Consider the following 18,517-nt stretch of genomic DNA (forward strand, 5'->3'; position numbering starts at 1 on the left):
CACTTAAATTTGATCATGAAATTTTGAAATATTTTAGTGTGGACCTATGTCAGTTGGATTCATTTAAGGACAGACAATAGGAAATTCAAGAACACAGATGATTCATAGTGATCACTATTTGAGGATGTAACCAAGGCTGAGATTTACTGGTCGTTTTTGTGTGTGGGTAATGCCAATATGGTCCATACTTTCTAATTTGGAGCACTATTTTCATGTTTGCAATAGTTTCCTTCTTAGCATATGCCATTCACCTCCCTCACATTTGGAGCATTCCTTTACACACCCTTCTCTAAGATACATTAAAAGATTAATGTATGGATGGCATGAAATTTGTGTTGATTTTTTATTAGTCTTTTTTTAAAAAATATTTTATTCATTTATTTATTTCAGAGAGAGAGAGAGAGATAGAGAGGCAGAGAGAGAGTGGACACATCAGGGTTTCTAGTCACTGCAAACAAAGGCTTTATTGGGGATTCAAACTGGGGTCCTTTGGCTTTGCCAGCAAGTGCCTTAACTACCAAGCCATCTCTCCCACCTTTCTTTTAATTTTTTTAAACTTTTTATTTTATTTATTTGGAAGTGAGATCGAGAGGAAGAAGCAGGTAGAAAGAGAGACAATGGGCATACCAAGGCCCCAGCCACTGCAGCGGAACTCCAGATACATGCTCCACCTTTACATCTGGCATTATGTGAATACTGGGGAGTTGTAAGCTGTCCATAGGCTTGGAGCAAGTGCCTTAATGGCTAAGCCATCTCTTCAGTCCCCAAATATTTTATTTATTTATTTATTTATTTATTTATTTATTTATTTATTATTTAGTACACAGAGAAAGAAACAGGCAGGTAGAGAGAGTGAGTATATTATGCCAGGGCTTCCTGTCTCTGCAGACAAACTCCAGATCCATGTGCCACTTTGTGCATTAAGCTTTACGTGGGTACTGGGGAAATCAAACCCTGGGCCATCAGGCTTTGGAAACAAGTGCCCTTAACCACTAAGCTATCTCCCCAGCCCACATGTAGATTTCTTTAAGTAGTTCCTTTACCTTCACCAACATATGATGCTTTTAATAAATGCTGCCACCAAAGTGGAAAGGGAAGATGACACATAAAATCTAATCCAAATTTGACTTTTGCATTTTGTGTGCAGCCTTCCTGTAAAACAATCCTTTCCTCTAAACCTATATAACTCATCTCATTTCTGTTGCCTTCTGAAGGTAACAAATGGACTCAGCCGGGCTATGCCTGGAAACAGAACAATGAGCAGCGATTTGGGTCCTTTCACAGCCATAAACGAGAAGCTGAGCGCTGGAATAACTGACCTGTTAGAGGGAACAGCCATGGTGTTTTCATCAAGCTAGCAGCAACAGAAGTGAAAAGCCCGTTGCTAAAGTGCCATATTTTTTAAGTGCAGTGTGCTTAATAACTGCAAGGCTGGTAGATGAGTGGCCAGATACATTTGATCAGACTGTAGTCTGGAGCAGAACTGTCAGGCGTTGATAGTAACTGCAAAGGAAGAGAATTATTGTACAAAATCAAATATGCCCATTTCACATGCGACTCAACATGAACCTGTTTTCATTTTTATCAGTTGAATCCCTTCTTCATCCACATAAAATATAACATGCTTTGAATCTTAAATTATGGGTTGTTTTTACATAGTCAGTTATTTTTGCTTTGCTTTGCTGGAATGACATATAGGTGAGTTACTATTGGTATTTAGTAAACATCAGCTCAAAGAGACAACTATGATTCGGGTATAAATCCTCTTGAGAAGCTGTTTTGATTAGAACCAGTGGTTTTTCTATCCTCCAGAAACATAGCCTGTTAAAGTCTAGAGTCAGACATGCCAGGGTTTCAATTCAAGCTTACCATCTAACTGCAGTAAATGTCTTGCACTGTACCCTGCTCTCTCATCTGTAAAGTATATCGCAATTATTTCCACTTTTTGAGACTAGTTTTAAGAGTGAAAGGTGATCTAGATATGGTGGCTCGTGCCTTTAATCCTAGCACTCCTCTGGAAGCAGGAAGGAGGATCCTGTGAGTACAAGGCCACCTTGAGGCTACCATTGAATTCCAGGTCAGCCTGGACTAGCTAGCGCAAGTCTCTACCTGGAAAAACAAAACAAAAAAAGAGTAAAAAGTGACACAGCTCAATGCTGACCACACGGAAAAAAAAAAAAAATAATAATAATAATAGTAATAATGCTTTTTTAGAATGTAAGCTGGTAAATTTGTTATTGAGTATATGTTACCCTTTGTGCTAAATTCACTGCGAATTATGCCCTAAATTTCAAGTTGTTTTTTCAACAGTGTCGCTTGATATTGCATGTATATTCAGGAGAACTGGAAGATAGAATCTTCTAGATTTCGTCTTTGTATTCATATTCACTAAGCATACACACCCAGACTTAGGGTTTCCTTGTGTCTGAATTACTTCCTCTGCAGCCCCGAGTGCCCCTCCCCAGTCTGTCACTGTGCTGACAGTGGGAAGCCACAACAGCACGAGCATTAGTGTTTCCTGGGACCCTCCCCCTCCTGATCACCAGAATGGAATCATTCAGGAATACAAGGTAGGTTGAATTGACAAAGACACCCTCCGTCCTTCTCAGATAAGTTCTCAGGGGAAATCATGGTACCTTAGGGACAAGACATAACCTGAAAGGCTCTCTTGAGCAGCTTGAGCATAAAATAGCTGTATCATTGGAAAAGGAATATAACATGGAATTTAACACCAAGGTCACAGACATACAAGGTTCAGTTGGAAAATTACAGGTGAAAAGTAGAGTAGTTTGGTTCAGCAGTTGTGTTTTTTTTTTTTTTTTTGTTTTTTGTTTTTCCTGAAACTTAAGTATGGTCTGAAACTGTAAGGAATGGCTCATCCCAAATACCAGCATTATTATCTGGGAAAGATACTGAAATTCAATGAAGGAAGGAGTAGGAAGGGGATAGACCACATCAGCAACAAATTCTACTCTATGTACGTCTTTCTATTTACTGAGGTTTTGGAAAATATTCCCTTGGGGGGTGGGGTGGATGGTGAATTGACGCTGTTAAGAAACTATATCTGTTATTTTATCATCATCCTTAATGTTAAGGCACAAAACGTGTCCATTCGCTTAATAGCTATGTGATGAGATATTACATGTGGCAAAACCTCATTATACTTTAGAAAATTCTATGATTGTCTGATTCTAAGTAATTTTGAAGGCTGGAGAGATTGTTCAGTGGTCAAGGCACTTGCCTACAAAGACAAAGGACACAGGTTCAATTCCCCAGGACTCACGTAAACCAGATGCACAAAGTGTCGCATGTGTCTGGAGTTTGTTTGCAGTGGCTGAAGGCCCTAGCATGCCCATTCTCTCTCTCTCAAATAAATAAATAAAATTTAAAAAGTCATTCAAAAAAGAAATTTTGTTAGAAAACAAAAAATGCATTATAGCAAAAACAATAAATTAGATAGATACTCCAGCTTACTTCAGAAATTCATAGATGTATATGAAGTTGGGGTGGTTGATGTTTCAAAATGTTGCAAATTGAATTTTATTTTTAAAAGTAAATTTAAAAATAATCATTTTAAATAGAATTCTATAAAACTAAGAGTCAACATGCTGACAAAAATGGAGGCAATAAATGCAATTTTAAAAAAATCATATAATATTTGTAAACAAACATACATAAGATACATTTATTATTATAACTATACAAATTCTTTTTTTTATAGTTTATGATATGCTGGAATCATAAATATTTCACCATTGTGCTGTATATGTATGTGAATGAGCTATGAATTTGCTTTTATATCATCCAAGGCTATTCTAATGATTAGATAAAATATTGATAATTTTATAATATATCATTCATTGTGTGTCATGTTTTCATAGTGAAGCATCTATTTAGAGAAAAATTATATACACTTCCATTATATGAACTCAGATATCATCTATGACTAAAGAAACATGATTCATAGGAATTATTTTATTAAAAAATTTCAGGAGCTTACCAGTTCCTGAAATATTTCTTGTATATTCATACATATGCATGTATGTAAAACTTAGATAATATGAAAGCATATATGGGTAAACAGGGGAATTTATATAAGCATTTTACAGTACCAGATTCCTGTATCCTCAAGGACAAATGCCCTAAATTTTGAATTCTACTTGAAGTTAAAGCTTAGCTACTTTAACATCAGTTTTGATACGTGTGTGTGTTTCAATATTATGATTTATTAGTATCAATTTAAATATTGACTTATTTTCATTTTAGTCAATATCTACAACTTAGGTCAATTAATTTTGTTAAGTACTTCTTGTTAATATATTCTTAAATGAAATACAGATTACTTAGATGTGAAATATACACTTTGGATATTATTACTTGTGATCACCATGTATATAGAAGATTTTGTATAAATTAAATATTGATAACTTTGGTAGAGAAAATTATATATTTTAATCCATATCAAAATATTATATAAATACTGTTTACAAACATGGATCATTTTCAAGATGGGCTAAAGTAGTCATTGGGACTACTTTTTAAAAAGATTTTATTTACTCATTTGAGAGAGAGAGAGGCAGATACAGAGAGAAGGGCCTGTAGCCACTGCAAACAAACTTCGGAAGCGTGCACCACCTTGTGCATCTGGCTTACATGGGATCTAGGGAGTTTAACCTAGGTTCTTATGGTTCAGAGGCAAATGCCTAACTGCTAAGCCATCTCTCCAGTCTCCTTATTGTGCCTTCTAAATGACTCATCCTGAGCATGCAGTGATGGTAGTGCCAAGTAAATGAATGTGGCTTAGTTTTAGCTTGTCACAATACTCTCCCTCTAGTGCACATATAAGCACATTGATATAAACTACAGTGATAAGCTGTCATTTACAAATTATTAAGGCTTCATAATTGAAAGGTCACAGATAATTTTTCAATTATAATAGCTTAGTTACCAGAAATTAATATTCATCTTACTTGTTTTTACTTTCCATTTTTGTAGATCTGGTGTCTGGGAAATGAAACACGATTCCATATCAACAAAACTGTGGATGCATCAATTCGGTCTGTAATCATAGGTGGCTTGTTCCCAGGAATTCAGTATCGGGTAGAGGTAGCAGCAAGCACCAGTGCAGGAGTTGGAGTGAAAAGTGAACCACAACCAATAGTAATTGGTGAGTATCACGTGATGCAGTCTAAACTTTACAGTCTGCCAGTGGGCAGCTAAGTAGATTTTGTTTATGAATCTATATCCTAACTAGCACACAGCATGTATAGGTAAGTGGGTTAACTGACTTGAATTCCTACAAAATTCATTGAATTATTGCTTGACCATACTCACTGAGTTTACATACTAAACTGTGGTTTGAAAGTTGTATTTATTTATTTATTCTTGTTTTTGGTATTTCGAGGTAGGGTCTCACTGTAGCTCAGGCTGACTTGGAATTCACTATGTAGTCTCAGGGTGGCCTCGAACTCACAGTGATCCTCCTATCTCTGCCTCCTGAGAGCTGGGATTAAAGGCGTGCACCACCACGCCTGGCTGAAAGTTATTTTTAACCAATCAGCACATTCATAGTTTTGATGCAATAGACACACAGGAAAAATGAGAGAGTTGCTGGAGAGAATACATTGTGTCTCAAAGATTACACACGCTATGAATCAGAAAAATTTAGCAATTCCAAAAACTTGAAAAATAACCGAAAACGAGCTAAAAGAAAGTTGTGATTCAAATACCCTATCTACGGAAGAAATTCATATCAAATGTACCAGCATCCTTGCATAACACTGTTCCCCATCATCATTAGTGATGTTTTCTATTCTTTAAATGCATAAAACTAGAATCATCCAAATTGATATTTATTTCATGAAAGTTAATGTTTTAAATATATCTTTGTATACATTTCACAGTTCATGAAGTTTACTGTTGATTCAACTATATAATCACGTGCTACTTAACTTATCTGTTTTTTGCTGGAGATAATGCACATTCTTGTGTAAGCCTTTCCAGTAGCATATTGTTTCTTTGGAGAAATACCTAGAAGTGGAATTTCTGAGTATAAAGATTTCATACTTTATTTGAAGGAGGCAAACAATTTTCAAACTGAAATTAAAACTCCAAACAGTATAGAATTTTTCATTCCTCTACATTGTCACCAGCATTTAGTGTTGCTGGTCTTGGAGTCAGACTCTTCTAGCTTGTTGTTATTATTTGCTTGTTTATTTTTTGCATGTGGTTATTGTATTTGCATGTGTCTATATATATGTGTGTGTGCCTGCACATTTGCACGTGTATGTGTGCATTTGGTGGTTAGACATCAGCATCACATATTACTACCGTCCTTAGTTTCTTGAAATGGGGGTCTATAAATGATCAAAGAGCTCATGAATTCACCTATACAAGCTAACCAGCAAGCCAGCATACTGAGCTAAAGATCATGTGTTACCATTCCTTTTAGATTTTATGTGGGTTCCTGGTATCTACACTGAGAGCTCATGCCTTTGCAGCAGGCACATTGTTCACTAAGCCATCTCCCCAGATCTTGATTGTTTATTTGTTCTCATGTGATAATGTGTTAATATATACTTAACTTGCTTATGACATCTTATAAAATGTTTTGATCTGTTGAAGAATGGTGGCTTTTTTCCCCAGCGGGTATATCACTAGATTCTTACCTTTAATTTGTCATGGTTTTCTGCCTCTCATTTATTTTTTTCCAGTATATCAGTATAATACTCTTTACGCTTTAACTGTTTTTATTCTTTAAAAATCTAATTTGGGGCTGGAGAGATGGCTTAGTGGTCAAGGCACTTGCCTGGAAAGACAAAGGACCCAGGAGGTTCCATTCCACAAGACCCACATAAGCAAATGTACAAGGTGTCTGGCATTTGTTTGCAATGGCTGAAGGCCCTGGAGTGCTCATTCTTCCTCTCCCTCTCCTTCTTCCTCTCGCCTTCTCTCTCTCCCCCTAATAAGTAAATAAAATATTTTAATTTTTCTTTTAAAATCTCAGTTTGATATTCCTTCTAAGGCAAGACCATCATGAAGTTTCAATGAAAGGCCCACTAAGCACTATGTTTATGTTGTCCTGCTCACGTGCATGAATTTAAATATCAAGAACAAGATTCTCTAATGTGGATAACCTCTCTTTCAACCTTGTAGCTGTTGCTTTCCATCAAATCCGGCAATCTCCCTACTGCATGCAGAGTTCAGTGTTCACCCTAGGATTTTAGTGGCAGTTATTTGCATTTTTCCTTCATCATTGAAAAAAAATATATATTTTAATTTTTTTATTTATTTAGTTAAGTAATAGGAAGAGAGAGAGAGATTGCACCAGTGCCTCCAGCCACAGCACATGAACTCCAGACACGTGATCATCTGGGCTGGAGAAATGGCTTAGTGGTTAAGGTGCTTGTGTAGACACCCAAAGGACCCAGGTTTGATTCCCCAGAACCTATGTAAGCCTGATGCACAAGGTTATAAAGTACCAGTTTTCTCCTTCAGTTCTTACTCTCATTGCCTTGACATTGCCTATAACTTAAAAACAAAGCACAATACTTTTCTTAGAGTATACATATTTCAAGATATTTTTCCAGAGTACAGAAAAGCCATTCCTTTGATCTTTTTATTTATGAAATGATATATGGATGGTATATTGCCAATGTTCAGCAATATACTTCTTTTTTATTGGGTCTATTGCAGCACATCACGAGATTTTTACATTTATCCATAATGTTATTTTTTTTAGATTACCCAAGTTTTCTTTGCTTTATATATTAAAAGCACTGAAGATAAAAAGTTACAATATTACCTTTTCCCCCAAATTGCCTTTCCTTTCTTAATTAGTTGTTCAGACTGAATTAATTCCTTAACCTGAGGGAAACCTAAAAACTTGCCCTTCTGAGATTTTTCTAAAATGAATTGGAATATGAAAGAAATACAGGTACATCCAAAATGATTTAATTATATGTGGCTTCATATATAGCTATATATGAGTTATACATTTATACACACACACACACACACACACACACACACACACACACACACACATATATGTAGAGAGAGAGAGAGAGAGAGAGAGAGAGAGAGAGAGAGAGAGAGAGAGAGATGGCTTAGTGGTTAAGGCACTTGTGTAGACAGCCAAAGGACCCAGGTTTGATTCCCCAGAACCCATGTAAGCCTGATGCACAAGGTGGCACATGTGTCTGGAGTTCATGTGTAATAGCTGGAGGCACTGGTGCAACTATTCTCTCTCTCTCTCTCTCTCTCTCTCTCTCTCTCTCTTTCTATTACTTAAGTAAATAAATAAAAAAATAAAATATTTTTTAAAATGATGAAGGAAACATGCAAATAACTGCCACTGGGAACTGCAATGGAAGTGACTCAAAGCCTTTCTTTTTTTCTTTTTTTTTTCTTTAATTAAGTTATCTTTTGGCATTTGATATATATGGATATATATTACATATATATGGATATGTGTGTATGTGTGTAGCAAACACACAGATAGGCTTGCACATAAATACACATATTTTATTTATACGTAGAATTAAGTCATTTTTTTTTCATTTTGAAAGCTACATATGAAGCCTGATGTATAGTTGCATACTTGTACCTGGAGTTTATAATCCCTGTAGTAGGAAGGCTGACATAGGATGCCTGTGAGTTTGAGGCCAGCCCGGACTCAATAGTAAGTTCAAGGATGACCAGAGATATATAAAGAGACCCTGTCTCAATGACAAAACAAAACCTAACAAAAATTTTACATATGAAACACCTTTAAAAGGCATACTTTCTAGAAAACCCCTAGATAAGTAAACAGTTTTCTTTATGAGGCTATAGCATAATTGTGACATGGATTGACTGACTGTTATTATTCTTATTCACAGATAAGATGACCAAATAACTGTGTTCTCCTTTCTTGACTTATTCTTTCATTACTTTTTGTAAGCAATATATTGTGTAAGACAAAGAACATTTATATTTTTCTTTTTTCTTAATGATTATCTATTTGTTCCACAATATTTTGGAGATGTCCTGCTCTGGGCCACAAGTGAGAATCTGAATGTGTACACTTTAAGCTCATGTTATGACAATCATAGTTATAAACTAAAAAAATTGTTGACTAAAATAATAGAATTAATTTAGATTATTTCAAATGTTTGACTTATATTGTCTTCAAAACAATGAGTTTCCAAATGAATTGTGAACACTTTACATTTTATTTTTGTAGTTTATCATTCAAGTATTTTGCGATGAATTGAAGCATTGCTTTAAGTAACATTCTCATTCCATATTCAGGTCATTAGAAATTTAAAAAAAATAGAAATGTAGTATTTGAAATGAGGACACATGCATATATAAGTCCAGTTTGACCCAGAAAACACTATGTTCTCCAGAGAGTTATTTCTTTTTAATACCTACTGTTGTACTGAGACACCTCCTAATTGTTTCTTTAATTATTCCCCCCATATCAGCCTTCACATCATGTCTGATAGCACTATCTCCACAATTGCTACTTTTTAGCTGAATACTGATGTAGTGATCACTTATCTCCTGTCCTGTTTCAACTTATGCCTCCTCTGTTGTCTATTCAGTACTGGGAACTGCAATGGAAGTGACTCAAAGCCTTTCTTTTTTTTTTTTCTTTTTTTCTTTAATTAAGTTATCTTTTGGCATTTGATATAAGTTATGGATCATAATATTAATTTTTCCCTATACCAAACTATGTAAACTTTCATCTATATTCTTTCAGTCTTCATTCCAAAAAGTTCTACAAAGAGACCATTAATTAAATATAGTAAAAATGTAATATACAGCTTTACACAAGCTTAGGTTGTTTGATAATTGTTATTATTTTTGTTATAGTTATCTTCAAGAAAGTGGCTGTAACAAAACTGCCTTTAATTTTGTGTTATTCAATTATAGATGTAAATATACAAGCAAATATATTCACATAGGTAACTGTCAAATACCATATGTCATATACCAAATGTATATTCACTTAAAGTTTTCTAAAATCTTCCTTAATAAATAAGGTATTGAGTTATTTTGTAATAATTCATTATTTTCATACTTACATTATATAGTTGATCATCTTTAGGACAGCTTAAAACTTTCAAAGTAATAGGCACAATTGAATCTGATGTGTCTAATTAATTTTTATTCCAACAAATTAGTTTTGTTCTTCATTACTCTCCAGTGGGAGGGAGACATTCCATTTCATTATACTTTTTGTCTGCAAGAACAATGGGGTATTACAGGTCACACAATTTGGTCTATGCTCTCATTACTCCAACTGACAACGTTGTTTCAAAAACACTGGCAGAATGAAAATAGCAGTACTCTCTAACTTATGTACATATTGCACCATACTGAATATAATAGTTTGTTGACAACAAAAATTAAAAGCAATTTTACTCTTCCTCTGTTCAGATAGTTATTTTATCTTAATAGCTACTAATAATCAAGAAAGTTACCAGATATTTTAAAAGCAATTTAAATACAGCATTTTTATGTCCACATGCATAATTACTAAGGGTATATGTGTATCGAGCACAACAATATGTATCGATAAATTTTGTTTTTAAACTGAAATAGTACAAAAGTGCTTTCAGGAATAAAATTTGAGTATATATAAGGAATGCTGGCAGATGTTAGACATAGTCTTCACTTTTTACTTGCTTATCAAAAAAATTGTTTCTTTTAATCATGCAGTCAAATACAGGTCAGAATGATGGTCAATGAGTATTATTTTCCACAGTCATTCTGGGAGTGTGGGTTCTTCCAGATAACAGTGCTGTCATTTGATACTTAGTACCCTCCAACACTTATTTGTTTTCAACACAGGAGGAAAGAGAGTGTTGTCCTAGAAGTGTTCTTGGTTAGAACTGGACATCATGCGCATGACTGGTGTCTATAGACTACTGCTAACATTTAGTCTTATTGCACTCAATGACAAGGGGGTCTGAAAATGTAGGCTATGCCCTGGAAGCAAGGATTAACAGATTGAGTCTCTGTGGCTTATTACACAGTCAAATCTAAAATTTTCACCAAACCTATATGTGGATTTAGCTGAAAAGCCTTAAAATAACCCTAAACATTGCATAAGCCATAACTTGATGTAAAATATGTGTTTCTATTAGCTTTTTATAAATATCACCACAATGAATCCTGACAAAATGTGCCATTAACTTAGTGTAATATGAATACAGCCTCGCATAATTAAAATCTTACCCATATCTTTTATACCAGATTGTACCATTCATATTTTACTTGACGTAACTTTTGGGAGTCTTTGGTTAGGTACTAACAAGACATGAAGATGACATTGGAAAACACTTAATTCTGAGTATTGAAATGGTTTAGTCAGTAGAATAAGCCTCTTAAGTCTTTGTTATTCATATTATAATTCCAAGTGTTCACAGCCTATTTAAAATATGAATAGAGATTTTTAATTGCTTATAAAAATCAATGTTTTCGTTTCTTCCTTTCTCTTTTCTTTTTCTTTTTTGTTTTTGTTTGTAATCAGGTAGAGTCTTGTGCACTTAGCCGAGGCTGACCTGGAATTCACTTTATAATCTCAGGCCTGCCTGGAACATACAATGATCCTCTTTCCTCAGCCTCCCAAATGCTGGGATTAAAGGCATGTGTCACCACGCTCAACAAGAGGTCACCTATATCTTCTAAACATAAACACATGCAGAATAATCTCAGTTCAGAATCAAACATTTGTTTTATAGACAACTTAAAATTAATTTTAAAAGTCTTAGGGCTTGCCAACCTATGTCATTTCTTCCATAGGGGGACGTAATGAGGTTGTGATTACTGAAAACAACAATAGCATAACGGAACAAATCACTGATGTTGTGAAGCAACCGGCCTTCATAGCTGGCATTGGAGGTGCCTGCTGGGTAATTCTCATGGGCTTTAGCATCTGGCTGTACTGGAGAAGAAAGAAGAGAAAGGGCCTGAGCAATTATGCTGGTAAGAGAATATTTTCAGCCCTAAAAACCTCTTATCTTTTGGAATGTAATGACAGGAGAGGAAGAAATGGAACAGAATAACAAATGAATGATTTTGGCTTGTTTTATGAACCTGCTCTGCAGAATGCAATTATAAGCAACATGCTTCAGTGCAAGCTGTTGACCATATCATTTTATGACCATAGGCAATCTTTCTGCATGTATCTCTAGTGAAGTGTAGCAGGAGTACACAGTGATAAAATGTTCAACTGTTTTTTTTTTTCTTTCTTTAACTAATCCTTCAAAATCACACTCATGCACCCACACACACCAGAGAGAGAGAGAGAAGAGAGAGAGAAATGAGAGATGGCGGTGGGAAGAGAGACTACACAATATGAAGATATCCTTTGACAAGTACATTTAGATAAAATAATTACTGAAATACTTTAGGAGTAAAGGAATGATTAGGACTATAACTTTTAGTATGTCACAGTGTAGATGACACTGGGAAATGACCCAGATAGAAAATGGAAGCAGGCAAAACAATAACAACAACAAAAAAACACCAGTTATTAAAACTGATGAGTCATGAATTAAATGACTTACTCTTCACTTGAGTGGAGGGATTTATTTCAATGTGAACAAGTAGCAGTTTTTGTTTTTTTTTTAATAAAGGAATAAAAGGAAGCAAAAGGAATAGAGTGAAGGAGAAATAGCTACAGGGAAGAAAAAAAGACCTAATGTCATCTATTTATTTGGGAAAATGTTTAATTTCTGATAATCCAAGTAAACCTTGCAAGAATGTCAGATATTGTGCCTTCAAAATATTTGCAAAAGAGAAAGATATTATGGGTTGAGGGTAGGAGAGGGAGAAGAGAAAAAGGAGGAGGAGGTGGAAGTAGAGGGAGGGAGAGACAGAGGGAGAATGGATAACACTATAAGTCAGTGATTAAAAGAATGTATTCAGCACTGAAATTATGTTCAATCACAATTTAAATTGCAATTCATTTCAATAAATTAGCAACAACACTAAAAAGAAACAAACAATACTTTACACTTTTAAAAATTTTTATGGGAATAATTTTAATATTACCTTGTTAATGCTTTAAATGTTTTTGAGACACTGTTGATCAGTCTTATATTTCTAATATGTGAAAAAAAACACTCTATTTACACCAGATTTAAAGACTCTTATGCTTCTTACCAAGCCTTAGAAATGAAAGGTGGACTATAATGTTTAAATAGTTCAAAATGTAAATAACAGCGCATAGTTCATTGTCTTGCTTGTTATCTGGAAGGATTAAGTATGATAATTTGATTATAACATTGAGCCTTCTGTCTATATGTTATGAGATATAATTTATTGGTTGCTTATTAGAACTGGAGAATTGATTACATTGTCCAATACGAGGAGGCACTTCCATGCTTTAGGACATACCATTTTTCTCCCATTGTCTCTTCTCAGTGGTCACTGCCTGACTGATTCCTCTGCTTTTGTCATGCAACTGTCAAATTACTGCATGAGTTAGACATTCTTCCCAGAAAGGGGTGGTCTAGAATAACTGCTGAGTGTCAAAGTGTTGAATATTAATAGTTTTCAGATGCGATTTGTAGTCCAGGCCTCTACTGTCACCTATGTGGGTATCGCCCATCTCCTCATCTGCTTCATCCATCACTGTGTTTTAGGTCTTCCCTATATCACACTCACATAAATAATATCACACACGAGGTAGACCTTTTTTAATTCAAGGACAATTTGCTGTTCATGCCTTCATTTGACTTTAGTGATAAAAATAGAAAATAAATTATGCAAGTTACTTCCTTAAAAACTTTTAATATATCCACACTTGAAATAATACTTTGTTAATTTCTCTCCTTCTTTAATCACTCACTCTTGATAAATAAAACAGCTCTCATAGTTGGTAGGCTTTCATTTTCACTACAGTTATATCAGACATACTTTTATTCATTTATTTTCCTAGAGAAGCTCTTTGTAAAATGTATGCATTTAATTTGCAAGTATCTGTTGGTTGTGGAGCTCTAAGAGAAGAATACGTTTCCTATTATCATTTCTTATTTTGATTGATGTCCATCTTCTAGGAGAAGTGCTAACTCAGAATGGTCTTTGTCCTTCAAATATTTTGGAAGAAGGCCAAGCCAGAGAAAACCCTTTCAAAACTTTTATACTTAATTGATAGATGGATGACATTCAGAATGGAGTTTCCTTCACCTAATAATTTGCCTCTAGCAACCTCTGTTCTCTCTTTTTAGATGTGAAGCAAATGAAAAATTTGCCAGACCCCGGGGAACTAGCATTGCATATCTGTGATAGTTTCCATTACATTTTCTTCTGAAATAACATATTCTACACCTTTAAAAAATTTCACAGCCCTGTCTTTATACATCTCTGAGAATAAGGGATTTTCGGCAGAAATGAATAGTGATGAATATGTCTTCATTTGCTTAGAGTTCTGATTTCCCACAAATGTGCTAATGACCCATGTAAAAAGCACAGAGTTAATAAAGAACCATTTTATCTGAATTTTTATATGTTTTATAAACTTTATAGAGAAAATACTTGATTCTTACTGGTTCAGTTTATAGTTTGGTTCTCATTAAAAAATTCTGTTAGAATTTAATAATTTTAGAGGTATGAAAACTATGCCCAATAAAATCAAAGCCATGTGACTTTAATCATGAGATGGAGAGTCTAACATTTCTATTCTTTCCCTTCATGGCAATATCTATACAGCCTCATGTCTATGTCTGTATAGCCTCTAAGGTTGGCCCAGGATAGTAGTCATAATATTTTTAATAATTAGTCAATCCTGAAATAAATATTTATATTATTATAGCAGTTAACTTGTCATTGACAGCCAGGACAAAACACCTGAACAAAAATAGCTTATAACAGGAGAGAGTTTATTTCAGTTTATATTCTCCAGGGTAAGTTTCATCATGGCAGGGAAAAACATACCAAAATCTCAAGCAGAGAAACTGAGTCACATCTCTACATCAACAGGAAAGAGGAAAGCCTAAATAATCTGCCTGTGAACACCCAGTGGACTAATCTATATCAAGTAGGGACTTACCTTCCAAGTGCTCTGTTTCCAAGTTCTCACCAGCTATGAGGAACATTTCACATTCAGTTTAAAACAATCATAGCATAGCATATATACTTCATCTTTTTCAAACTCAAATTCATAAGTATAATTAAATACTTGATATAATGTGTATGTTAGGAGACATGGTCTCTTAATAAAGCTATACCAAACATAAATTGGATTCTATAGCAGGTTAAATTTGGTTAAACCAGTACCTTTTTTTTTCCTTACAGCTTTGTTCCAAATCTCTTCTTAACTGATAAAGATGAAAGAGGAAAGCTATTAGTTACTGTGAGGATTGTAGTCAGTTCCACATGCTGGGATGGACATCTAACCAGACACAAATTATAGTAGAGTCAAGGAGAACACCATCAATGTTGGAGGAAACTGACTCCTGTTCAGAGTCAAGCAGAGATATATCACAACAGCCATCAACACAGAACCTGAACAACCAGAACTCTAACTGCTCTCCCCACATCTTTGGGCTGGAATCAAGATCCACCCCAAAACACACCTCAGGGGTGAACTCCAGGTTCTACCCTTTCCCACCTTCCGTGACCTCACCCAGCAACTGGAGACTTAAGTTACAAGGTTAATTTTAGTAGAGCACCAGAGTCTTTGGAGCCATACATTTACACTGTTACATTCACACTACCACAGGGAGCCATAGAAAGGTGTTGCAAGGTTAGATCCTAAATTTGAGCAGGACATGTTATACTCATTCCATAGGCAAACATAACACACTGAATGTTACTATTGTCCACTCTTATCTTACTGTTATTTTAAATTGAATTTGAAAACTTTGAATGGGGTTAAAAAAATACTCATTATTGATGGGCTGGAGAGATGGCTTAGCGGTTAAGCACTTGCCTGTGAAGCCTAAGGACCCCAGTTCGAGGCTCGATTCCCCAGGTCCCACGTTAGCCAGATGCACAAGGGGGCGCACGCATCTGGAGCTCGTTTGCAGAGGCTGGAAGCCCTGGCGCGCCCATTCTCTCTCTCTCCCTCTATTTGTCTTTCTCTCTGTGTCTGTCGCTCCCAAATAAATAAATAAATAAAAATTTAAGAAAATACTCATTATTGAGAGTTTCCTTTAGATATCAGAGTAGTTGTACTTATGGCTAGGCCATAAATCTTAATAAGAAAATATCCAGACTCAGATATAAAACTAGAAATATAAATAATCTTTGAAGAGAATATGACATAAACATGTTCTGTTTCTTTGTGTGTTAGAAGCTAACATTGCACATTAGCTTTCCATCTTATTTTGCAAATTTTTGCCTTTATTTAAATTCTTCAGAAATAAACACACACTACAGATTTGCTTACAGCACTTTGCACATATGAAGTAAATCTGCAGCAGGAATACAAAATGTCTCTATGTCACATATCCTACATGAAATAATGTATACTTTTATAGATTGGCATGTTATCCAGGTGCTGAAACTCATGCCTATAATCCTAAAACATGTGGAGGGAAGGCATGAGTTGTGAGTTCCAGATTAGCTTGGGCTACAATGAGATCTGGTCTCAAAAAAGGAAAGAAAGAAGAAAGAAAGAAAGAATGAAAGAAAGAAAGAAAGAAAGAAAGAAAGAAAGAAAGAAAGAAAGAAAGAAAGAGGGAGGGAGGGAGGGAGGGAGGGAGGGAGGGAGGAAGGAAGGAAGGAAGGAAGAAAAGAAGAAAGGAAGAAAAGCAAACAAGGAAGAAAGGAAGGAAGAAAGAAGGAAAGAATTATTATTTTTTTTAAATATTTTTATTTATTTATTTATTTGAGAGCGACAGACAGAGAGAGAAAGACAGGTAGAGGGAGAGAGAGAGAATGGGCGCGCCAGGGCTTCCAGCCACTGCAACCGAACTCCAGACGTGTGCGCCCCCTTGTGCATCTGGCTAACGTGGGACCTGGGGAACCGAGCCTCGAACCGTGGTCCTTAGGCTTCACAGGCAAGCGCTTAACCGCTAAGCCATCTCTCCAGCCCAAGAATTATTTTTATTAGATATGGTCATACTTAGTAGTAAACAACACATGGTACCATCCTTTCCCTCATCCCTGCCCCTTTTCCAAAGAGGCCTTCCTCATTAGGGATGCAGGTCAACCCCATGGGGATTATGGGTTATGCATTGTAGGGATAGCAGTCAGTTATGGGAGAGAGGCAATGCCTCTGTGCATAATGTCCCAACTAGTGACTCTAACAATCTTTGCTCCCCCTCTTCTGCAAAATTCTCCAAACCATGTTGGGTGTATTCAAGTCTATTTTATTGATGGGCACCTAGGAGCCTCTGGACCTCTGGTTTGGTAGGTATTCAGTGTCCTCAGTGTCTTACCTCCTTCACTCTTGTACTGATATCAGGTTCACTGAGAAAGGAGCACTCTTGCTCATTTCCCCAATTCCTCTGTGGTTTCAACTGAGACCAGGGTGAAGTGCACTGGGTTGTTTAACTCCTCAGGTTTTGCTTCCACATGAAAAGCAGAATCTCCAAGGGAGACTGAAGTCAGCACCAGTTAATGGGATAACCATTATTAATTTAGAGATAATTTAAAGGATGTAGATCCTCTTATAGCCCATGATTAGTGGGAACTTGACATTGGAAAGCAAAATCATTATCTGGATATGATTCTGACGTGTTTACAAGTTCCAGATATGGTTTGTTTTCCACTGAGCAGATCTGTTAGCCAATCCAAGTGTAGTTGGTTACCCACCATGGCTGTGTGCAACTATTGCACTTGTGTGAGCATCACATCAGGTTGCTTGAGTAGCTTAAACTTTGTATTGCTCAGATAGATGTTGGCCATTTACCCCTGGTAGCTCATGTATCACCTTCTAGCACTAGATGGGCAAACTGCCTGTTTTCTTCTGGATTCCAGCCAGGTCTCTCCATGGTCAGTGCCAACAGGAGTATGTTGTCTTCAGCAGTAGGGTCTTACCATTAATCTCTGGTGGGTAATCAAGGGCTCTGACAGAAGTCTGTCTTGTTTGTTTTGGGAGACCTTGTAGATCTCTCTGATCAACAGCTCATTGTGGATGTTAATAACATGCTGATATAGGGAATTATAGGCCAGCACCAAGGAAAAAGAAAAAGACAGAAAAAAAAGACAAACAGAAGAAATTTAAAGTTCTTTAAACTTAAGTTTTATTTCACCCTCTCCTGGGACCTTTGATTCAGGTACTCCCCCTAAGGTCCTCTTGAGGGTTCAACTTTTTAGTATAATTGCCAGGATATAGGATTCTATGGTACTAGTTTAATTTGGGTTCTATTTTGTGACCCCATGCTTCCCCTTCCCCTAAACCCTACCCTCCCTATTGTCACTGCCTCAAGAGACTTCTTAGGTATGTCAGCAACTGGTTGATCCAGGTTAGGAACTGCAGATGAGTGAGATCATGTGATGATTGTCTTTCAGTGCTTGTGTGAGTTCACTTAGAATGATCTGTTCCAAGTCGACCACTTTTCTACAAATG

General features: G+C 35.8%; 1 protein-coding gene across 20 annotated transcripts in view; it reads left to right on the forward strand.

Moving 5' to 3' along the window:
* Positions 1-18,517, forward strand: part of Robo2 (roundabout guidance receptor 2) — a 1,359,396-nt gene that overhangs the window by 1,282,911 nt on the left and 57,968 nt on the right. For all 20 annotated transcript variants that reach the window (XM_045147698.1, XM_045147700.1, XM_045147702.1 and 17 more), the window contains 3 exons: positions 2,446-2,570; positions 4,996-5,167; positions 11,797-11,979. In XM_045147698.1, coding sequence (XP_045003633.1) covers positions 2,446-2,570; positions 4,996-5,167; positions 11,797-11,979 — 480 coding nt within the window. The remainder of the gene's footprint in view (positions 1-2,445; positions 2,571-4,995; positions 5,168-11,796; positions 11,980-18,517) is intronic.

This window comes from Jaculus jaculus, chromosome 4 (genome assembly GCF_020740685.1).
Source record: "Jaculus jaculus isolate mJacJac1 chromosome 4, mJacJac1.mat.Y.cur, whole genome shotgun sequence".
Lineage (NCBI taxonomy): Eukaryota > Metazoa > Chordata > Mammalia > Rodentia > Dipodidae > Jaculus > Jaculus jaculus.